This window comes from Haliotis rubra, unplaced genomic scaffold, assembly GCF_003918875.1.
Source record: "Haliotis rubra isolate DU_JTF1 unplaced genomic scaffold, ASM391887v1 Scf34, whole genome shotgun sequence".
In the NCBI taxonomy this organism is placed as follows: Eukaryota; Metazoa; Mollusca; class Gastropoda; order Lepetellida; family Haliotidae; genus Haliotis; species Haliotis rubra.
In genome coordinates this window covers 2,323,501-2,348,716 of record NW_025767013.1, presented here as the reverse complement: position 1 = coordinate 2,348,716, position 25,216 = coordinate 2,323,501, and the positions used below count along the sequence as shown (strand labels likewise).

Here is a 25,216-nt window from a genome sequence, read left to right as displayed (position 1 = left end):
GCCTCTGTTAGTGACAGAATCATAATCTCATATGATCACGTGGTGTGGTGGTGTGGCCTAGTGGTTAATGTGTACGCTGATCGCTACTTCAAATGTTTCATGAATACAAGCCTCTGTTAGTGACAGAATCATAATCTCATATGATCACGTGGTGTGGAGGTGTGTCCTAGTGGTTAATGTGTACGCTGATCAAGCTGAAGACCGGGTTCGATTCACCACATGATTACAATGTGTGAAGACCTTTTCTGGTGTCCCTTGCTGTAATATTGCTGGAATATATCTAAATGCAGTGTAAAACCATATTCACTCACTCTCATGATCATGGAAAGGATTTTGTTGCTTATGCATTTTCCTTCCTTGAATAGTATATCTACAATTTATGTTTACAATCCTCAAAAGAATTTCATAGAAATGTAACATCAGTTAAAACACATAACAGTGTGACAACTAGTTCAAGTGAAGTGACGCTGGCTTCATGCACTTACATTGTTGCTGAAACCAAGGTGATGAGTTGGAAATACCAATTAAAGAATCATTAGCCATGGAGGTACGAGTGAATCTGGGATTACAACCCACAATGAATTAAGATTTTTGTTTGTTTTACTTGAAGCTACATGAAATTAAAACTACTGGTCCATCCTTGACTCTCAAAATTCTCAAGGAAATGCAGATATGTGTCTTATAAAGGCTGACAGTGATTAGCTTGGACAAGGCAGGCAGTCCATATGAGATGACCACTCCAGGATAAAAACTTGATCAGCAAAAACTTAAGTCATAACAAATATTGAAAATTATCAATGACTTTATTTTTAACTTCATACAAGTAACATACAAAGTGATAGACAGTACTACACATTTATTACAAAGATTTGCAGGTAACACAGCAGCTGAAACCTAGACACCTGGGTCCATGATTGTACTGAGCAGGGGTACAGTGGAAGGACATCGACACCTGGTGTCACACTGGACGATCTTCATGGTCAGTATAGGAACTAGAAATATGTCAATCAAAATATCTTCAACCTTGCGTTAAGGTCAACATGCTTGTATATTAAGTTTAAGTTAAACACTTAAGACCATTTGAGAAATGAGAATCTCTTTAAATTGTCATGTCAGACTGATTCGCTAATATACAATTAAGCATGGTGATGATCTATATTAGATTGAACCATTTTGGATTTTTTAGTCCATACAAATTGACATCATGTAATATGCTTGCACTATGTGGAATATAAGTAGTGTCTCTTATAAACCTGACACACATCTTCATAATAATCTATGGAAGATGGATATTTAGCAAACGGTTCTGTTGTTACTTCCCACTGTGTGTCCAAGAACCTTTGATTAATTTCTGTCTACAGATATTTTATAGCTGCGGAGTCTGTTTGGAAAATGAATGAAGCTTACATAAAATACAGACTTTCTGCCTGTTGATTCAGCTATATTGGCCTGAGGATTATACTTCTATAATGTTACCTGTTAATCAGAAAATTCTGTCCATGTGGTGTACCCCATGCAAAGTAATATGTCTCCATAGAAAAATACATCATATATATTACTTCCTGACAATCCAATCAAATTCAAATTATGCACTTATAATGTCAGGTGTGTTTTCATTTATTTTTATGTATTTTCACAGCATTGTGACTACATCTATACCTTTTTAAAGGAGAATTTGAGAATTATAAGCATTCTGCGAAAATTAGGTCTACATTGGAAGGAAATACAATTTTCAGGCATGGTAAAAATATCGTCATTCAGTACAGTAACAAAACACTAAGTAAATGCTTCTGTTCCATGCTATGGCAGATCATCAATATGGCAATAAATACACATCATGTGGATATTACACAGAGTATGTACAAACTCAACATTATTTACAGCATCTCATCAGACCGCTCCGATATATAGATGTAGCTAGCTTTACCCAAGAACCCACACTGTTATGTAATCAGCGAGCACGTCACGTTTATAAAAAAAGCGAGCACCATTGTGGCTGGTGTAGGAAATGTAGCTAACAAGGTTAACTTAATAAATAAACTTGTATCAAGTTAACAGGGTTAAACAAGTCTAAAATGTCTGCATAAAAAAATAATTTAAATTGTCCAGTGGCTTAATTTGTTCTTCAACAACAGGGTCCCAAAGGGATAAGTCTGACATTTAGTGAAAAAACTGTTGGGTATTTTATCAAAATTTCTTTGCCATGAAAGAAATAAGTAAGTGTTTTTGTACAACAAATGCGTCAAGAGGGCCAAAGTTGGTATGTGTAACTGTAGCAGGATCTACTATGGATGGTTGGCATGTACCTTACACATCATCTTTCTTCAACCTTCCTGGTGAATTTAAATAGACTTTACAACTACACAGTACAGTTAGTCTCACAGTCCCTGAACCATATTATTTTCCTTCCTGCCAACCTTTCTGTAATGATGTAGCCCAAGTCCATTTTCCAGAGTGACCCATCTTGCTTGGAACCCCTTTGGAACTCACATGTAGTTGCTAGGTTTTAAAAAATTGACATTAATAACAAAATATATAAAAAAAGGAGAGCAGATGCAGTTTCACGATTGGGTTCAGTATGGTTTATTATTGTGTAAAATGACTTTGGATTTTCACTTAGGTAATTTAAATAATGACCCTCACAACATAACCTTGTAAGTTGAATCAGGTCCCAAGAGCATATGTAGAGCAGTGAGTGAACATTATAACCCTTTGACTGCCTCTGTGGTGTAGTGGTTAGAGCGTCCGCCCGGAGAGCGGAAGGTCGCGGGTTCCATCCCCGACCGCGTCATACCAAAGATGTTAAAATATGGTACTTGTTGGTCCCTGCCTGGCTCTCGGCATTAATGGGTACAACAAGGACTGGTCGTCTCGGAGTCAGTATAATGTGTCTGAGTGGGGTATTCATGCTTCACTGCGGCATGGTATCTCAGTGGGCTAGCACTATAAAACCAGCTTCAGTCTGGGCTAGTACAAGCTGCCGCACATACACATACACATGCATGCACGTCGTCATATGAGCGAAATATTCTCAAGCACAACGTAAAACCCAATTTCACCTCACCTCACCTCATTATAACCCTTCAACATGGTATAGTGGATTACATCCAATTCCATAAATGATACAGCAATCACGGATCACATCTTTCAGAGGTGGATCATATCTGGGCTTGTACTACAGAGATGCTGTCCTGGGGCCTGTTTCACAAACCGATCTTAGCGCTACGACTGTCATAAGTCTATGTTAAAGTATGAGAGTTATGATTGCCTTAGCTCTACGATTGCTTTGTGAAACGGAACCCTGGGCTCCATTGTACAAACCAATCTTAGTGCTAAGGTGATCTTAACTCTCATACTTTAACATAGACTTATGACAGTCGTCGTGCTAAGCTTGCTTTGTACAACGGCACCCTGCAGTATTAGGCAACTCAAACACTGGTCCATATATCTACATAGCGTCACCAGACTAATATACAGAGGCTGTATACAGACATTCACAGATCAATGTATTGTCCAATACAGGGGTGGAAATAACCCATTGCCCGACGCCCGGGTCCAGTGTTTTTTCTGTCGGGCAAGCAAATTTGTCTATCACACTGTACCGGTGTCCAGTTGACTTTCCAATGTTAATTATGTTGTTTATTTAAAAAAATCAACAAGAAAATCAGCCAGTATAGTGGAAAAATTATCAGGGCAAGTGATTTTACTTGTGCCACTGTACTGGAGTACACTAGCAATTTTAAAGTTATTTCCAGCCCTGCAATACATCATCATCGGCTGTTGTAAATGCTTTCACTGAAAACATTCCTTTTAAACTCAGGATAAAAATGTGCACCTTGACAAAACTAGTTGAACTGCCTTATATTGCAAACATACAAGCAAACCAAAGTGAGGTAACATACTAACATGACCCTTCCCTTCATAAAGCAACAGACCCATAGATTCCATTGACATCATAACACAAGTTTAGGTTTTGCAGGCAAAATTCTAATGTGTGGAACATGACAAATTAGAATCTTTCCATAGTGACAATACTTATTTACTATTGATTACATATTTTCCATCCTAATAAAGTTGGAGTAACTTGTGTACTGCATTCTGAGACAGTTGCTTGTGGTAACGATGCCAGTTATAACTTGTTCAGATTGTGGTGTTGTTTTTTTCCTTCTAAAAAGATGCCATAGAAGTTATGGGATTTTTTGTTGGTCTGGAATGAAGAATACTTGCCATGAATGCAGGTGAAAACATCTGCGATGGCTAGTATTCATATTTTATGAGAGCTTCAATAAACCTTCACTCACTGTGGTTTTAAGTAGATCATGTACAGAACTATATCCATTTTCAGTTGCTCAAATTACAGCTAGACACTGTAAATAGTGCCATATAGGACATTATCTGTGTGATTATTGACTGTTAGATTGATAGCCATCCTATATTTCAGACACAACAGCAGAGGCCCAGGGGTGGAAATAACCCATTGCCCGACGCCCGAATCAAGTGGTTTTTTTCTGTCAGGCAAGCAAATTTGTATATCACACTGTACCGGTGTCCAGTTGACTTTCCAATGTTAATTATGTTCTTTATGTAAAAAATCAACAAGAAAACAGCTGGTATAGTGGAAAAATTATCAGGGCAAGTGATTTTACATGTGCCACTGTACCGGAGTACACTAGCAATTTTTAAGTTATTTCCACCCCTGAGGCCACATACCAAGGGTCAGGCCACAGCAGCTGATTATCATTGATGATCAATGTTACACCCTTGAGTGCAATACATTGAGATGCCCTGCTGCTTCTCCTGACAGTATATGGTCTAGGACAAAAGTGAATGTTTGATTGACCTAAATCAGACTTGCAGCTCGACTGGCTTAAGACATGTCTTTTAAAGATTCACAACTGGCATCTTACTACAAGGTCTTGTCGCATCCATGATCATATTGTTTTTTATAAAGATTTTAACAATGTATGAAGATTTAAACAAGGAATAGATTCATTTTTTAAACTCTGTACGTGTTTGCAGAACACAGACATAATGTTATGTTAAAGTGAACAAGGTACTATGTAATGTAGTGTAAATGGAGTGAGTGAGTGAGTTTGGTTTTACGCCGCTTTTAGCAATATTCCAGCAACATAACAGTGGGGGACATCAGAAATGGGCTTCACACATTGTACCAATGTGGGGAATCGAACTCAGGTCTTAACCACTAGACTACCCCACCGCCCCTAGTGTAAATAGAGAGAATGGTTAGAACTTAGGTCAACAGATTAACCATTCTAACCACTGTCAGGTTAACAATCCTCCCATGCATCATTTGTGAGAGAGTTTGAAATACACCTGCAGCAAAATGATTGATACTACCCTTATGTTCTTCCTTAGAAACAATCATAAGATTAAGTGCTATCCTAATTCTCCAAGAGGGAACAAAAAGCTCATTTAATCCATGTCAGCCTTTTAATTGTATCATTGTACTACTTAAATATAAAATGTCAAGGTCAGAGAGTAATCAGTCTTGATTATATGTCAAACATATTCCCTTGGGCATAGAAGTAAAAATAGTGGGGAAAATTAACTGACTGTTTCTGAGAAAATCAATGATAACACAAGAAGAATGAAGGTTTCTAAATTCACTTACTGTAATCTGTAGAAATGGCACTGGGTGTTTTATGAAGATCATGCATATAAAATTGGCTTTGCTATAGATTCAGATGCTTTAAAAACTTGCTAATGTTGGACAGTTTGGACACATATTTAGAATGGTTATTCATTGACTTATTACAATTGCTGTCTGAGATATACTGAGGGAAGCAAATAAGGGAACACCACATCATGGCAGTGTTCCTTTATTTATTCTCAGATTTCCTCCCACAGTACTATTCAAAGCTGGTGATGAAAACTGGAAAATATTAAAGGAACACTTGAATTTTCCTGTGTTCCTTTATTTGTTTCTCTCAGTATATTACATTTTGTACAAAGGGTTTATGCTTTAGTTCCATGATGATACGTATGAGATAGTTCCCCACAGTGTTTTCAGCATTATGAAGAGTTTTTAAGCTCAGTATTTGATTAAATGATTCTTTGGTTCTCAAATTACGTGTCTTTATTATCTCTCATTTCATACACTGACTTCAGAATGAAGTGGAATAAAGTTCGAAAAATAACTACTGCTTCAACAGAATATGATCAAAATAAGCACTTCCTTCATCCTTAGCATCTTCACTAAAACACTGGATTGAAAGTTAAAATCATTCAAAAAGATATTGTCACAATAGATCAATTAACAGTATATAATTTCTGTGGAAAATATGTGTACATTTCAAACATTTTAAGTGGTTAGATGTTAGATCACCAAAAATATTTGTTTGTTTTGCAAATTGAAAATATTAATTTTATCATTTTTTGCATTTTCATGAAACTAGAAATTTAATATTTACCAATAGAAGGTTGATATCTAGTAAATATTTGTTAACTCACTCCCTTATGCACAGGACACTTAAGCAACTATTTTTGTATCAAAATACTGTTTGCATGCTCACATCTTATATGTTTAAGACAGGAATACTAAATATTGCAAAGCTGTGTATACTGTGTGTCAGTAACCTAACACATGCTTAACTGAGTGTAATCAAATATGAATATCCATAATCATATATGTTCATAATTCACATTAAGAGTATCATTATTCTTTATAGCTTTCATCATGGTTGCTGTTCTTTCCAAGCATACATTTCAGAAAAGGAGCACTTTAACAAATGCTGATCTATCAACTAGCTAATGTTTGGAAAATATACACACTTTTTTCTAAATAAATAAGGGTTTACAAAATGTACTCATTAACATGGTATATTTACAAATGTCAAATTATTACAGTCAAATTATGCTACAACATCGTTGAAGACACATGCACAGACAGAGGTGTCGGTGCTGGAGCTTGCTCTAGCTCGGTTATGTACATCATATTCACTGTGCCAGGGCTGTACAAAACGTGGGAACATTTATATTAAAATATAATTTGGACATCTTCTTTTGAGATGTGTCATTCTTACAAGTTTCATACAGTATAATACTGCATTTGACATACTCAAACTTCAACTGAAAGTTTAACTGAACTCAGTCAAGTGTACCTATCTGTACAAGTTCCATCAAATTATTTCTTCTTTTCAAATAGTAATAATCAAAACTGTAACTAATATATTTTACTGTTTTCTATACAACTTCAATAAATGAAAATATATTGAGGTTTGATAGTGTAACATCTACCATACCTGAGCAAAATATTGGAAAACATTACAAAACATAATACTACAAATATTAAAAGTAACAAACAATTGATAAACAGCAACATTTCTGTGAATTTTGTCAAATTAAACTTGAAAATACCCTAAAACGTAATTTAACATTAAAATGTAATTATGCATCTTAAACATTTATCCTCAATAAAATATTCACCAATCAAACAATACCATTAAAAACAGCTTCATGAAGATTAATCAATACAAAGAGTTGATTACAAACTTCACAACTGAAATGTCAACCGTCAGAAAAGTTTCAATCAAACAGCACAGGAAGATCAACATCTTTCACATGATTGAAATTCAACAGGGGAAAAAGAGAATATTGTTTCCAGAAATATTGTCTGTCTTGGCAGTTGGAAGTTTGAAACTCTTCATCATTGGACATTTTCAATGTGCAGTTTTGCTCAATCGTTTCCAGCTTTGTTATCAGTTCCCCATTATCCATCTAGTTGTCCCCGACGGTTCATCGTATACTGCTCCATTAATCAACTTATGTTCTCAATACATTCTATTTCATATAGAAATGTCATGTTCCAAGAGATTTATTGTTCATCAACACACTGATAGCTACGCTAGATGAAAAAATATGAGCTATTTTCTTTGTATTTCACAATCTTCATCCTGACAGATATTAATATGGTGTCCATATTCATGCTATCATATTTATTGATGCAGCGTGTACTTCTGCTCAACATGTCATCGGATCATATATGAAATCAGGTTTATTACTTATATATTTCAAAGAATATGTTGACCACTTTTCCGTAATGCTTACGAATCAGTAAGCTTTAATTCCTTTGCACCTGGCACTCAAGGAACAAAATCCATTATCTCCCCTGAATTCTTTGCATTATCTCCCCTGAATGCTTGTAATGAAAGTTGTCTCCCTTTCCAGGTCTTCTCCTGTAAAGGTACATCTACTTCGTCACTAGTTCACATTTTGTTTCATGTTTCCTCTGTTAAAACAGTCACTTTTCAATCTGTACTAATAACAGGAAACAAGCATTTCACAGTTGTTCCAGAACCTGTGTCTTTTGACTTGTCTCCCTTTTCTTGTTGCTTTAAAGCAAAGAGGCCTCCCTTTAATCTCAAATATAGTTCTGAGTATTATACATCTCTGATCATGGAAAGTCCAACTGTCATGAGTTCCAGAGTTGCAGGAAACCAATGGTTGCTATAGCAACTATTGTGGCCATGTTGAGACTGCTGCTAAGGTGCAGTGCTGCCTTGTTGAATGGGTGTTCCGATCGAGCATGCTGGGACCCCGAGCCAGAACCTGAAATATGGAAATATTAGAACTAATTATTGATAGAATATCTCAATGTCAATATTCCTACCTCGTAAATCAATCGATAATCAATTATAATCACATTTTTTAGGCAAGAAAATTACCGCAGCATATGCAATAAAAACAACTGTATGCTGCTTCAAATTGGTCTGGCGTTGCGTGCATGATTGTTGGGTTCTGTTTATTCTGGAGTAAGACACATATAAAAATTCCGTCAATCAATGTTGGTTTTTGTCATACTAAATACATATTCAAGGATATCATTCTACCATCTACCAAGATTCATAACAGCTTTTCTTGGCTTAGTATATTGATTAACCAATCATTCAATTAATCTGGAACCCATTGGTAATTCCAAAGCAAACTTTTCACCATATTCAAATTTTCAAAAAGCCATCAATCATGTCTTTATGTCCATTTGCAGACAGACAACAAACACAGCAAATGTATTTTCTGCTTAGATCAAAGCACCGCACTGATGACCTCTGTTATCTCGAACTGGAAATAGTAGCATTGTGCCCATCAAACCCTAAACACTGCTTGATAAAAGATGACAAAATATCCATTTATTACCTTTCATAACATTGGAATATGAATTTCAAATTGCATTTATATATGGCTGTTTTCTCTAAATATAAAGTTTCCAAAATGCCTTGACCCTTCTTAAATACATTTGACCTTCTTAGCGATGGCACAGACGTGGGACTCTTTCATTCAGCAACAAATGACTTGTCGACTTGTCTGATGAAACACATGACCACCTGGACTCATTAACCATATAGTTGTTGTATGCAACTACACTGTGAGTGAGTGAGTGAGTATGGTTTTTCACCGATTCTTTTAGCTATATTTAACAATTTCAGAAATGGGGACACCAGAAATGGGCTTCACACATTGAACCAATGTGGGGAATTGAACCCGTGTCTTTAGCATAACAAGCAAATGCTTTAAATACTGGGTTACCTCAGGACTCAGTTACACTGTGCAATATGTACTAGTCATTAAAGCAAACATACTTCCTAACTGAGGCATAAGCTAAGAATAGAATATGAAAGTTTCTTGAAGGCATCTATATGGAAAATGTTGTTACAGCTGATAATAATCATATTTTGTATAAAACAATGGCATCATGTTTCAGGAAGATCCCCTTACCTCTTTTCACATTGGAGGAGTTTGCTGAAATGAAATACAGAGAATATACAAGACTATAAAATAATTATTGAAAATATTGCAGTATGATAGACTTTATACTTTACTTGAAATTTATTTAATTAAATCTTATATATGTATAAATATTGTTAAGCAAATTAACCATATCATTCATATAATCTTTGATTTAAAACAGTTAATAAATAAAGGCTTCAGACCCTTGTAATATTTTTAAGGTGGCATTTAAATACTGCACATCAATATGGAAATTATAAAATAAACCTTCAATATATTCAACACAAAAATTCTGTCTCCTCAAGCAACAAAATATGAACATAACCATGTTGTCTTCAGCAGCCCAACTAAACTGTGAAATGAAATATTTCAAAATATCAAATACACGGATTTAAAACAAGAGAACTGAAAATAAGGAAATCATGTTCTAAGAAAGCAGCTAGAAATGTTTGCATGAATATGCCAAATGACAGAGAAGAAAAACCTTTTCATCAAGTTTTCCTCTTGAACATGATGACATACTCATACAAATTAAGTCACATTTTTTGACAGATGACAGTTGTATCTTGATGTAGATTTTGTAGCTGGCCACAACAAATTAGAAGATCGTTTAATTCAATCCTGATAAATCCAAAATATGAATACACTTAACCATATGTGACATTTTGAATAGACAGATTGAATATACAAAGTGTATAAAGAAATTTGTTGGTCCCATTTAGAAGAGTAAAGAAGTTCCCATTATTTGGGGGATTTACCCCTTGAATTACAATGTACCATTGTCTCAGTGTTTTGCCTCACAATATAAAACCATTAAAACGTCAGTGCAAAGGAATACCCAGTCTTGTCTGTCCTCAGAAACCAATTCCGAAGATGCTGCTGCTGCTGCTATATTACCGATACTTTATCCTAATCAGAGCGTGACCAAACAGATTCAGATATAGTGTTCATCTAATATATAATATATGCTTATATTATATTATTAGTAAGTCATTAAATATTTCACTTACACTGTTTCCGTAGGTTGCCCTTTTGCCTGTTTAGATTTTCACAAAACAAATTTGGTGGAAAAGATTTTATGCTTTAACCATTCTTTTAACAAAACCGAGTGTAATGATTCAAAAATCTAATTTCGCATGTAGATTATATTCTTAGCTGAAGTAAGTGTGTGAGTTTAGTTTTATGCTGCTTTTAGCAATATTCCAGCTATATCACGGCAGGGGACACAAGAAATGGGCTTCACACATTTCACCCATGTGGGGAATTGAACCTGGATTTTTGGCGTGACGAATGAACGCTTTAACTACTAGACTAACCCACTGCCCCCTTAGCTGAAGTATGTTGCCTCGGTGTTATAATGAAGCCCAACTGGTATTGATTGACTGATATTGATTTGACAGTGTTTTTAACACTACTGCCGTTACACCATGTGAGTGTGATAAGAGCGCAGTTTTAGATGTGTACGACCCACAACTGACACCTTAGTTAAGACATACCAGTGCTAACTGATACAAATACTCCAAGTTCCTTTGTAGAAAACCTTTGAGTTCACTGCTACTGTATATGTGGTTTGGAGGACCAACAAACTGATGGATAAACAAAACCATATGTCATGCTGAACTATCCAGAATTCAGAAGTTAGAAGTATTTTAGACTTTATCAGATGTATGTCCAGGGACGGTTAAATGTTTCATTATGTTCAATAAAATACCACAGATTTGCAGAAACATGGGGAATTTTAGTGACTTTATTGAAAACATTTTTCATATGAATAAATAATGACCTGCTTTTAGCTTCTGAAAGTCTTATAGATAGGAGTTGACATTTAGCTTTTTATACCATGCACTTTGAGTATGCATCTGAGTGGTATGTTAGGTATATTTTGAGTATTTATTTGGAAACTGACTGTATATTTTATCATATTCATCACAGTTTTGATGTTAACATTTATATGAGATAACATAACAAAAGTACATGGCAAAAATTCCAGATTAAACTGACAAAATCTCATGATACATTTTCCTTAAAAGAGTAATTCACTGCAGCTGAAAGGAGCATTGGATTCACTGATTCATGAGACTGTTTTTTCACTGATAAACGAAACCAGTTAACTTCCCACTTTGATAGATGGAGACAGTTCTTCAGAGTGAGCAGGCATGCATTGCCAATCAATCAGGCACGAGCTCATTTGTCACATTTTGAAATCCTGATTTGAATTTTTTTCAGATATCTAACATTTTGAAATTTGGAACCGCTTTGAAGAGTGTCTTTTTATTAATTTGTTGTGGCCTGAGTGCAGCATGCAGGTGGCAGCACTTACCGGTGGGCTCTTCATGACAACAAGCAGGGAGGAAGTAGAGAATGAACGTATACTCAGCAAAAATTTAAAGGAACATAATCATTTATAAAGGTATTGCTGTCATTAAAAGTACAGATACATGGGTTAAGAAAATATTCCATACTCAGTATTAATCAGGGTGTTAAATTTCGTAACTTTTGAAATTGTCATGTAGTCGGTTTATTTCAGTTTTCAAGGCCAATTTTGTGCACAAAAAGTGAGAGGGGAGAATCTCACCTGAATGAAAGTCTTAAATATATCAGGACAAGTAGGAGAAAGTTACAAATATCCCAAATATCAAGACTTCATGTATAGAAGATTGGAGGACATCAGCATGTATGATTTGTAGCACCTGAAATCATTCTTCTCAATCATTCAAAATGAGCTTTTTTGAGTTTGTAAACAGTGTAACAGTAAACACCAGTGTCTTGAGTGTAAAAGTACTGGTACCCAGCCTCAGCAGCATACAGGTTTGTGATGTCATTGAATTATGATGTCATAGTAGCAAGAATGTCATAGTGAAAAGCATTGTGCTGCTATTTCATTATAGCAATCTCCTGTAGAAGCCAGTTTAGGATGATCAAAAATAATAGTGCTTTATTATATGCATTATGCTGGAAAGTGAATGTTAAATCTCCAAATCATCATCATCATCATCATCATCATCATCATCATCATCAGACATTTCAAATCCACCTGACACGAACAGTTTCTTTGACACTATGGACAAAATACTGAAAGATAACTACACTCTGTAATGATGATACAATGCACAAAACCATAGTGGATGTGACAATAAAAAGACATTAAAAAGACAAATATTAACCTGAGTCAATATACAGCTATGGAACTCAACCTTCTGTATTTTAACATTTACTTATCTAGAAATCAATTTAATATTTTAAGAGCATGACACATGATATGATCATATTTAATAAAATCAAATAGCAGTGATTTGAAAGTAGAAGATGTTTCATATTATGACCTATCCCTATCCAACGTCTGAAGCTTCTTGAAGATACAGTGAGTGAGTGAGTATGGTTTTACACCACTTTTAGCAATATTCCAGCAATATCATGGCTGGGAACACCTGAAATGGACATCACACATTGTACCCATGTGGGGAATTGAACCTAGGTCTTCAGCATGATGAGCGAACACTTTAACCACTAGGCTACCCGACTGCCCCTTGAAGATACACACAGACATAGGCACTTTCAGTATCTATACAAGAAGGGTATGGTTTTTACAGCCCTAACTTTCAGTATCTAGACAAGAAGGGTATGGTTTTTACAGCCCTGACTTTCAGTATCTTGACAAGAAGGGTATGGTTTTTACAGCCCTGACTTATGTCGGATTCTGAGCATGTATACATTCCAATGACAGCAATAATACATGTGTTCCAATAAAGAATTTTTCTTTACAAATAATGTATTACTAGATACATTTACTGATTGGACATATTTATCATCACACTCTACATACATAAAAGAACTATGGTATTAAGATACTACAAATTTCTTAGAAATTTTATATCACTTAAATTCTACTGACAATGCCAGCAAGTGTTCCTTTAAACTTTCTCTGAGTATTTAAGTCCGAACTTTAACGTAACTTTGATTATTGAGAAATAAGAAAAATAGAAACAGCACTATACGTACCAACAAGAACGGTAACCTCCATGCTGTCTATAAGATTCTCAGAACTCCGACAAATATACGTCCCTGAGTCCTCTCCTCGACTCCTGTCGATAATTAACTCACTCACTAAAGCCTGGTCCTTAAGAGACCGATATTTAGTTATTATGACATTTCGAAATCTCGTGGAGTCCACAATATCCCCGTCCTTAAACCAATCAATGTCCTCCGGGATTAAATCGCCTCCTGTGGCATTACAAATCAATCGCACTTCCTCGCCTAAATCCACATATTCCTTTCCATATATTTGAATTTCTGAAACAAAGCAATGCAAAACAATGATTAAAAGCTAATCCCTTAGACTTTCACCTGAAAGAATCTAAGTTTGCAATCGCGATGCTGTGAAGAATTATACAAGATGTGTTTTAGAATCATGTAAACTAAGAATTTAAGTGCAGCATTTTGCAGAAATTCATAAAATGTAAATAGGAGAGAATTTATGGATCTCAACTTCTTTATTATGAAGAGCACAATGTTTCAGAGCATGTGATTACTCCTTCATCACATGATCAATGGATATACATAAACACCAAAACATTGTTACCTGATGAAGGATTTGGCTTTGTTTGTTTGTTGTTTAACACCACATTCAACAATGTTTGCACCAGACAATCCAGTGATTAACATCATGAGCATTGATCTACACAATGATGTGTGACAGCCAAGTCAATGAGCAGGACCAAAGAATCCCATTATAGTCTGCTTGCAGTGAAATCGTACCGATGAATTTCACTTTAAACAAAAGAGTAAATCAAATAAAGTGAAATTTAGATTGCGAATCCTCATAATTTTACCTTGCCAACTAAAACATTAAAATCTCAGAATTTTATTCAACTTAGGATAAAAGTTGTTTAACAAATGATCATACATTCAAATCGCTATTATTGGTTTGTATTACAAGGAGGTACGCGCAGTAGTTGGAACAGTGAAACAAATGCACGTGCTGTATGTGATGAGCGTTAACTTAGACCAACCCTACTTGTTCTTGGAGTTTCATTTAATGTGCTTACCCCCTCGTAATACAAACCAAGAATAGCGATTTGAAACTATGATCATTTGTTAAACAACTTTTATCCTAAGTTGAATAAAATTCTGAGATTTTAATGTTTTAGTTGGCAAGGTAAAATTATGAGGATTCGCAATCTAAATTTCACTTTATTTGATTTACTCTTTTGTTTAAAGTGAAATTCATCGGTACGTCTTCACTGCAAACAGACTATAGTTGCCTTTTACAACTGGCACTGATAAACAGTCTTGACCAGGTCCCCCTCATGATGTTCTGAGTTTGAATGGGCTTAATAAGGATTTAAATTTTGAGGTCCACTTGAAAACTCCTGAATTTTGATTAACTGACTTTGATTAACTGACAGAGTGTGCACCACAAACTACTGTCAAAGCATCAATGATTAGGAAATGATGATAATGTTTAAATCAGATGTAATAATTCATGCATAACAACCATCCAACTATATTTATTACAATAATGTCAATTATTAAACATGCTTACCTGGTCTATAATCGGGTGGATCTGAAACAGAATAAGAACACACTATTAGATGAATAATTATATTCATCTGTAAAGCTGGACTATAACATGATCACATTAAAGATACTAAACACTGAATAATAAAGTTAAATGGCGAACATAGAACATAACACATAACACAGCCTCTCCTAATTTTCCTCATATCAGCGACATTTAAACACTTTACAGTAGGAAGAACACAGCGGCATCCTGTGTTGTCTGTCACCTGATGCAACATTCCGAACAGGCTTGATAAGAACTTCAAGTTATGAACCTATAATATTGCTAATAACAATTAACCTTATCTGTACCAATATTAACTTTGTGAATTATTATGTACAATCTCACTTGTAAAAAACACAGCATATCAAATTGCCTTTAAATGTATATCTGTTGAGCAGGATCTACATTCATAGCATTCTGATGTATGTACAATGTTTTATGAACATTTTGGGAAATTCAAAGTTCACACAATGTCAAGGAGATTGGATAATTTACTGAGAGATACAATACATGTATCTCCATGTGTGGAGATTGGAGGAGATGTCTGAGGTTGAGTCAGATGACTTTCTAATCAGCTGAACAGTGGCTTCTATATTCTCTGTATGAGTCAGAGCTTTCAGACCATATCCGATTTCTGTAACTCAACAAACTGAATCAACTATTGCCAAATGTGCATGATTCCAGCCATGACATTATATTGTTGTCAATATTTAGCTGAGTTACTTCTGAGTGAGACCCGTGAAGATCCAGTTAAAATTGGTCTTCAGTAACCCATGCTTGTCATAAAAGGCAACTAACAGGATTAGGTGGTGAGGCACACTGACTTGGTTAACACATGTCATCGTAGATCGATGCTCATGCTGTTGATCATTGGATTGTCTGGTGCAGACTCGATTATTTACAAACCGCCACCATATAGCTGGAATATTGCTGGGTGTGGCGTTAAAAAACAAAAAACTTCTGAGTGTTGTAAGCATCGGCAAACAAATGGGAGATCCCTCAAAGCTTTATTTGTGTTCTGTTTGGGTTTCTTTTCATAAAAATAAAAACTGCAGAATCAAGGTGGTAAAGAAATGAAGCTGAACTGTTTCAGGAAGCTGAGATCTGTTTGGCTACAGAAGACTGCATCCTTCATCCAGATTGGGTGGACTCAAGGAGTTGTTGGCAGATCTTATCACAAAGAGGGTCATATTGGAGTAACAGATCTGGTTTTAATCAGGTAGAGAAGTACCACTGAAATTAGTTATCAACACTTTTATATCAAATATAATCACAAACACTTTAAAAAAGAATGAACAGTACCATAAAATTTGAAAAACAATGTATCATAATTGTTCTGTTGTGTGGTCCTCCAGTATAGCTTATAGAGGATTTCTTATACTGGGAGTTCAAGCAAGTTCGAGCAAATTGTTTTGGATGTCTCGTGTCATCACTGATGTTCAGTGGGCCAATCGTATATTTTTTACACCTATTTCCCTCTTTACACCAAAAGGAATGTGTTTCTGAGGAAAGTTAAGACTGGGTATTCTTTTGCACTGATGTTATTGGTATATATTATATTCAGCTCACCTAACACTCGCAGTCGAACGTGGAGTATTTGTTTCTTTTTATCTATAATTTCACAGATGTATGTCCCTTCATCTTCAGGCTGTGCTTTTGAGATGCTGAGGTTCCAGTGGGTAACGTCGTTGTCAAACTCGCGGTAGTCCACGATGATGTTGGAGTTCCTCACCCAGGTCATGTCACCGATCGTCAGGATGTGCTCTTCATGCTGGCGGTACCATGACACCTGTAGAGGAAAGGAACACAATGGAGTGATTCGAATCATTGACACATCCTAGTCTTTGTTCTGTTGGTGGAATTTCAGATACAGCACAACCAGAAATTATTGAGAATTTAAAGATTGTAATTTTTATTTTTTTCTCACTCATTACTCACGTATTAAATGTGAATATTAGCAGAACATAACTCCAGATTCAAAGACAGGTGAACAGTTAGTATTTTGTCAGGTCACCATGGGCGGCAATGCAGGCTTCAATGCAGCAGGGCATACTACTGATCAAAGAAGTTAGAAAGTCGTGGTCCATGCTGTCCCAATATCGGACCACCTCTTCTTTCATTTCACCAATATTTGTGAGATTTTTCTTATTGACACTTTCCATAAACAAGAATACCAAGCTGCCTCCTGTCACCGACAGTCAAATTTCTAGGCCTACCTCTGCCTCCCTGGTGCTCAATGCCATATCCATTTGCAATATTTTTCAAAACACGATACACAGTGGACAAAGGGATGCCTGTTCTACTTGAAATCACTTTAGCTGATCTGATGTCCTTGTTATAATACTCTAAAATCAACTTCCTCTTCTCTAAATCATCCATACTGAGGATCACTGAAAATGTCGTCTGCTAGCAAGTAAACAAAGGGGGATAACTCTTCACAAACTAATGAAAAAGGATTAACGGAGTTGTCTCTCTTGAATGAAACCAAGCACTTGATAGCTGGTCAAGGTTGTTTATACTAGAAATCCAATTAAACATATTCCTAAAATTCTCAATAATTTCTGGTCATACTATATATTAGCAAACTGTATCACTGACAGAAATTGGTTCAGACCTGGGTCCACATTTTTAATTTTATGCTCTCTTAGCTCTAAGATAGTCGTAAGTTAATGTTAATGTATGGTACTTATGACTATCTCAGCATTAAGAGAGCTTCGAAAATCTAGGCCCTGGATGAGACATTACTTGTGATGTCACTCACATTGTTTGCATGGTCAAGACTGGAAAAGCTGAGCATTACACAACATGGAAACATTGATTACCATATACTATAGGTTGGGTAAGAGTGACTGAGTGAGTTAGTGAGTGAGTGAGCTTTTGGTACTATTCCAGCAGTCAATAAGGTAGGCTTTGTAGCCTGGTGGTTTAAGCATTCACGAAGACCTGGTTCAACTCCCCACATGGTTACAATGTGTGAAGCTCATTACTGGTGTCCCCCGCCGTGATATTGCTGGAATATTGCTAAAAGCGATGTAAAACTAAACTCACTCACTCACCCATATGCATTGTTGACACCTTCTTAATGCCATTTAAGCTGCATGACTAAACCCCAGCCTGACCATTAGGCATGATATATTGATAACAAAAACACTCAGAGAGGCTTGGTGATAGGTATGGTTTACCCGAACCTCTCCTGCAGTCCAGGTGGTGAGAACCTGACCCGCAGGACACCTGCTCCTGTGTGTTTGTCCTGAACCTGATATGCCACGTGGCAGTACCAGGTCTCTCCAGGATAAATGCCACATAGCTGACAGACAGCCGAATTAGTGGGAAGCTAAAACCTTTTAAGAAATCTGGTTACCAGCTTCAGCTGCATGACCCTACAAGAGATACATATAACCTGAAAACTAATATTATATTTCCCCAAAAGCAAACTGACTGTGATCCTCAAAAGTTGTTAGACAACAAGGATATACCAGAAAATAGACTAAATTATGTTGTAGTGAGTGACTTTAGTTTTACGCCGCTTTTAGTAATATTCCAGCGATATCACTGTGGGGACACCAGAAATGGGCTTCACACATTGTGCCAACTTGTGTAATCGAACCTGGGTCTTCGGTGTGATGAGTGAGCGCCTTAACCACTAGGCTACCCTGCCGCCCAAATCATGTTGTATACTTAAGTACTAGTAACATTGCAAAAAAAGGTTACATATTCAGACAGAACTTCAAAGAGCAACTTATATAATCCAAAATATCTCGTATATCTTATTTTAATTTTTCCTGAAAGAGGATAACAGGATTTTTCTCTAAATAAGAACATCAATGCCAGAGAATAAGTAGCTGTGATCATCCCATGAATTTCTTACCGGATGCAAGAGAAGACTGGTGAAAATTACAGGAATGAATCACTAAAACTAAGAAATATATGTGCATGTTTTATGTAGAAAATTAATATATTCACACAAGTTTATGTCTAAAACTAGTATGCAAGATTTAACATTCTGTGTAATGACTGACCCAAAATACTTTTCAATCACCTTTATTCAAATAAAAATATCTTTAAAAGATGTGATATGAATATCAACACTATAAGCTGTTTGATGCTGCTATTACTACAACTAGTTATGATTACATAACCTTTTATCAAACACATGCACACTGACCCCCAAAGATAAGGTCCAAATGATTAGGCATACATTGTTTGATGCAGGGAATGGTAAAATCTGGAATTCTTTACATGAGAGAAAAACATGACAAATTAGCCCAATTTCAATGCTAAGTTATCATGCAAGGATTACTTCTCCTCCCTGGAATATGATGTTCAGCTGTTCGAAGCGAGAGCGAAGTTGGGACGAGGATGAACGGAATGATTAAGGTAATTAAAGAGATTTGGCGCTTCTGGCTTATTCCTAATTCTTCACAGCTCACTTATATGAGGAATGATGTTAATGGATCTTAAAACCATTTCTTGGCCCATTTTCACACAACACTGACAGCAATAACGGAATCTTCAATCAGTGGTATGTGTCGGCCATATTGTTCACAGATGACTGATGATGTATAAAAACTGTTTTATCGGAGAATTTATCGAGCAAGGGTAGCTGATACACATCCAACCTGTTTTTAATTGGATATGAGAAAAAAACGTACTTCTTGAATTATGGTAGATGTGGACCATTGGTGCTAACTAGAGGGCAGTTAGGTTTGAAGCTACAGATCGACAAAAATATTTCTTACAAATATCAACATACAGATGTCAAAAAGTAATTTTTTTGTTTTGAAAGAAATATGTTTCAAGTACTGCAAACTTCAATGAGCAAGGTTTTAAATCATTTTCCAGACGGCAATTGTAACTATTCAAGATGAAAGAATTGAGATGCTAATTTCCATGGCCAATATTCCAAGAGTCTGTAGGCAGAATACCAAATTCATTATGACATTACCTCCATAAACAGAACATCTGGTAAGGAAGCTTTTATTAAATTTAAAAGAAAAGATGTTCCAAAAGCATATTTTTTAATTACCGGGTAAATGAAAATTATGTTTTATACCGTTAACCAAATTTATGTAGAACTATTTGTATACTTGTCAGAAGATAAGTTTCCGAAATTTAACTTCTGATCTAAAATTCTGAAATGTCTAGTATCATGCATCAATGCAAATTTTAAATAGTGAGTGAGTGAGTATGGTTTTACGCCGCTTTTGGCAATATTCTAGTAATATCACGGCAGGGGACACCAGAAATGGGCTTCACACATTATACCCATGAGGGGAATCAAAACCGGGTCTTTGGTGTGACAAGCCAACACTTTAACCACTAGGCTACCCCACTGCCCCCAATTTTAAAATAAATCTTATATGTACTGACAACATTACTGTAGCACAGATGACCTACCAGAAATGTACACTTTCAGAAAAGGACACTATCTCAACAATTCAGGTCATAGTCATGAGGAGCACTGAAGAAATCCAAAATTAACTTTTCCATCCATAAAAAGACTCAACAGATGCAGCGTTTTCCGGTTTGTTTTGATGGTGAAAGAATTGTGGGACACATGTCGAGATGAGAGAATCTGTAAGAGCGAGGAAACAGACCCTGATTGGTTAATACATCGGATCAAGTCACGCATCAGTATAATCTTAACTAATTCAGATGGAAAAAATGTTTTCCTCAGGCCATGACGGGCCTAATAGATGTTGAGAAAAGACAATGAACTAGGTTAGATGGGTTTACTTCTATTTCTGCCACCTGAATACAAAAACAGGTGTGACTGAAAACAATTAGTTTCATTTTCTAGGATCTTCAGTGCCCTTAAACGCAGTGTTAAAATGTGTTCATTGTAATTCCTAATTCCAGTTGTAAGAGTGCTGGAATATTTGGATTAACGCTTTGTATCTGAAAATATTTCATTTTGATAGAAACAAATAACTCCATTTAAATTGACAAGCAGCTTGAGCTTGGAGATACAGAGCATGATGAAATCTGGACCTGCTTCATTTATGGTTTTCGTACTGTAAAATTTTCATGACAGTTATCTAAAATTATAATACATAAATAATATTTTTAAAATATAATACAACAAATCAGATTGGATGATATTTATCCTCCTCATATGACATCAAATAAATACAATATCAGCTATCTATCCATTTTTATTAATATCAATGAACTTTTCCTATAGCTAACTTTCAATATGAGTTATCTGAAATTAAAATGACTGCGAGAAAATACCACAGTTATACATGAATAATATCTTAAAGATCTAATAACACAGACCTTTTTCAATTACGAAAACAGCTAAATATCGGTTATAATTCTCCCTTTAGATGATATCACTGAATTATTAAAGTACTAATTTCTACAACAAAAATATGAATTTTCTAAAATACAAATGACTATGAAAATATCAGAGAAACGGATAAATACACACATGAAACACATGTAGTATAACATATGCATCCTTTGTCATCAAACCACTGAAATATTAAGATCCAATTAATAAATCAAATTTTGAAATGTTTTATCTAAAATGAGTAATGCATGAATAGATAAGACAGGGAAAAGGTACAACTTTAATTTTCAGATCCAAATTTCTACCACAGCTAAATCCAAACAAGACTTAACCAAAGTTAAGTTATGTTAATACATACATATTAATTTGATAAATTTAAAAAAATAGACAATTTTAGGCAAGGTCTGCTGAAATCAAATTTCCTGTACAACAACTGTACCCCAACAGCTGTACACAATATAGGTAGACTTGATACTGTATGCAAACTATAATAGTTTGGTCTGTCCATTTTGGAATTTAAATTTTCAAATATATTAATATCCTAGGCAAGTCTCGATTAATAAAACACACTAGATGTAAAGGAGGAAGGGTTTATTTTGAAATAAATGTATTATAATTATGTAAAGAATTTTGTTTGTAGACAAAGTGTGGTACTTCCTACCTATTATAACAGCATGATCAAATGGAGACATTGACTGGGGAAATACGAGTGAGTGAGTATGCTTTTACGCCACTTTTAGCAATATTCCAGCAATATCGGGTGGGGACGCCAGAAAAATGCTTCACACATTGTACCCATGTGGGGAATCGAACCCGGGTCTTCGGCGTTATGAGCGAACACCTTAACCACAAGCCTACCCCACCAGCCCTGGGGACATAGGAATAAAACTATAACAGTTTATAACAGCATATGCTAAAAATGATTTTTAACAACTTGATGAATGGTTTATTATTTGATAAAAACATATTGCAACTGTATATACTAACGATCAGCTTCAGTGATAACTAGTTTCAAGTGTTGGGTAGTCAAGGTGATTATTGCAACAGTTTCAGATAGTTGTCCTTCACTGAATCCAAACTGATAAGTTCTTGTCTAGTGAATGATTATGTTATCTATGGAAAGTGTCTGGGTTGTCTATAGTTGTAAACCGAAATAAAAAATGAGGCCTAGGATGAGATTACACAAGATAAAATAAGTTGGTAGTTCAGCAGTTTCTGTTTTATAAGAATCAGCTTGAGAAGCTCTAGGATTATTAATGTCTTATGGAAATATTGGTGTATTAGAGTTGTAATGAATGCTGAGAAAGTTTCTGTTTAAAAAAAAATTCAATTCAATTCAATTATGGAACTTCCGAAATACATAAAATATATTGGATTATTCTTGAATAACATGATAAAAATCAATAAATTATTTTTTCCCACTAACATTAATTTTGAACAATTTCAAAATAAAATTCCTGAACAAAATTTAAGAACTGTTCTCAAAAAGTATGCACTGCATGACAAAAATGATTTTCTTTTATTCCCAATAGTCTTTTAACATCTCAGTCCCGCCACAAAATTGTCTGGCTTTACAATGGCGGAGCATGATGAATAAAACATACAATGCTGGATCTCTAATCAAAACAATTCCATAAAGTTGGGTTCAGTGAAGATGAGTTGGTCCATCCTCCTCCTAACAAGTGTCCACTAGGGCAGTCATGTGTGAAGCGCTTCCCTGTCGGAGGTCAATCAGCTGGGCTCCCTGGGAGGAAGGACTGAGGCAAGTCGTTCATATTCACATCACCCACCTCCAAACCAGCTGGTCACTGAGATCCTCAGTCAGAAGGTGTGTGCCGGAAATACTTTTTTCATCCCGCTCATTAGGCAAACAGAGACGGTACGTAAAAACACATGTCAGAAGTGCTATTCCGCCTGTGTGTCTTGCAACTTTACCATCACTTTCTATTTGAAGAAGGTGTAAGTGGCCATTCTTAACTCTCCAGACACTTTGAATATTAAAGTGAAAAACAACTGTCCATTCACTAATTTGCTGTCAGAGGGCAGTAGGTATAGATATCAGTGCATCCACTCTCTTTCATCAAGCCAAATGTGTTTATGAAGATTCTGATGTACCGAGAAGCTCTACTATCAATTTTGGTTGTTAACAGTAGAGTGGCAAACTGTCTGAAGAGTGATTTATTGGGTTTGAAATTTTTTGTTGATATATCATGATCTCCCCAAATGAGTTCTATGAATAAGCTGTGATTGTTGACTTTGATTAGTTTATTGAAATAATTGTGATTGTTCTTTATGACTATGGTAATGAGTTCTACAAGTATCGCTGTGAAGATCTGGGTTAGAATTGGTCTTCATCAGCCCATGCTTGTTGTAAGAGGTGACTAACAGGATCGTGGTCAGGCTCACTGACTTGGATGAAGCACAACATCCTGATTGCATAGATCATTACTTGTGATGTCAGTCATGATGACTGCGTGGTCAAGGCTCAGTTATTTACAAACTGGAAAAGCTGGAGTATTGCTGAGCATTAAACAACATGGAAACATTTATCATCAGATACTATGAGTGAGTGAGTTCAGTTGTGAGTTAATGAGTTATGTTGTGAGTGAGTTATGTTGTGAATGAGTTCAGTTGTGAGTTAGTTCAGTTGAGAGTGAGTTAGTTCAGTTGTGAGTGAGTTATATTGAGAGTGAGTTCAGTTGTGAGTGAGTTCGGTTGTGAGTTCAGTTGTGAGTTAGTTCAGTTGTGAGTGAGTTCAGTTGTGAGTGAGTGAGTGAGTTCGGTTATGAGTGAGTTCAGTTGTGAATGAGTTTAGTTGTGAGTGAGTTTGGTTGTGAGTGAGTGAGTTTGGTTGTAAGTGAGTTCAGTTGTGAGTGAGTGAGTTCAGTTGTGAATGAGTGAGTTCAGTTGTGAGTGAGTTTGGTTGTGAGAGTTCGGTTGTGAGTGAGTGAGTTCAGTTGTGAGTGAGTTCATTCCCCACATGGGTACAATGAGTGAAGCTCATTTCTGGTGTCCCCCGCCAAGATATTGCTGAAATATTGCTAAAAGCGGCGTAAAACCATACTCACTCACTGTGAGTGACTTCAGCTGTGAGAGTTCAGTTGTGAGTGAGTGAGTTTGGTTGTGAGTGAGTGAGTTCAGTTGTGAGTGAGTGAGTGAGTGAGTGAGTGAGATACTTAGTTCTGCTGTTGAAAATCATCCTTTTCCATCAATGCTCTACCAGGTGATTTAAAACCAGATGCAGAGAGACTATCAACCATTGATATCCTATAAATACCCATTCAAGCCTACAGTTTGGAATTTTGCCATAAGGAGAACTTCAGTTTGTGTTTGTACAAATCCTTCCTCCACAACATTGATATTTTACTTACATAAAGACGGCCCAACTTTTGGTAATTTCGATTACATATATCCCATGTGTTTTCTCCCTTGTACCCCCGTCACTTCTGAACAGACTCTCTTTGGCCCGGTTTGCAACAAATTGTGTTACAAATACCCTACAGAGAAGTAGGTAAAGGATGCCATATCAATTTATAACCTTATTACATTTAATCCCCTGCAAGGAATCATTTTAGGAAACATCAGACGAATCAATACCCTAGCTACAAGTTGTC

General features: G+C 35.8%; 1 protein-coding gene across 6 annotated transcripts in view; it reads right to left on the bottom strand.

The window, feature by feature from the left end:
* Positions 1-5,886: 5,886 nt before the first annotated feature.
* Positions 5,887-25,216, bottom strand: part of LOC124284589 (zwei Ig domain protein zig-8-like) — a 164,666-nt gene continuing 145,336 nt past the window's right edge. For 5 of the 6 annotated variants that reach the window (XM_046720693.1, XM_046720692.1, XM_046720696.1 and 2 more), the window contains 6 exons: positions 16,877-17,096; positions 15,287-15,307; positions 13,744-14,034; positions 12,065-12,073; positions 9,733-9,756; positions 5,887-8,568 (listed from right to left, as the gene is read on the bottom strand). In XM_046720693.1, the coding sequence (XP_046576649.1) occupies positions 8,432-8,568; positions 9,733-9,756; positions 12,065-12,073; positions 13,744-14,034; positions 15,287-15,307; positions 16,877-17,096 (702 nt within the window). In that variant the 3' untranslated portion in view covers positions 5,887-8,431. The remainder of the gene's footprint in view (positions 8,569-9,732; positions 9,757-12,064; positions 12,074-13,743; positions 14,035-15,286; positions 15,308-16,876; positions 17,097-25,216) is intronic. The other variant, XM_046720698.1, reaches the window with a different exon arrangement.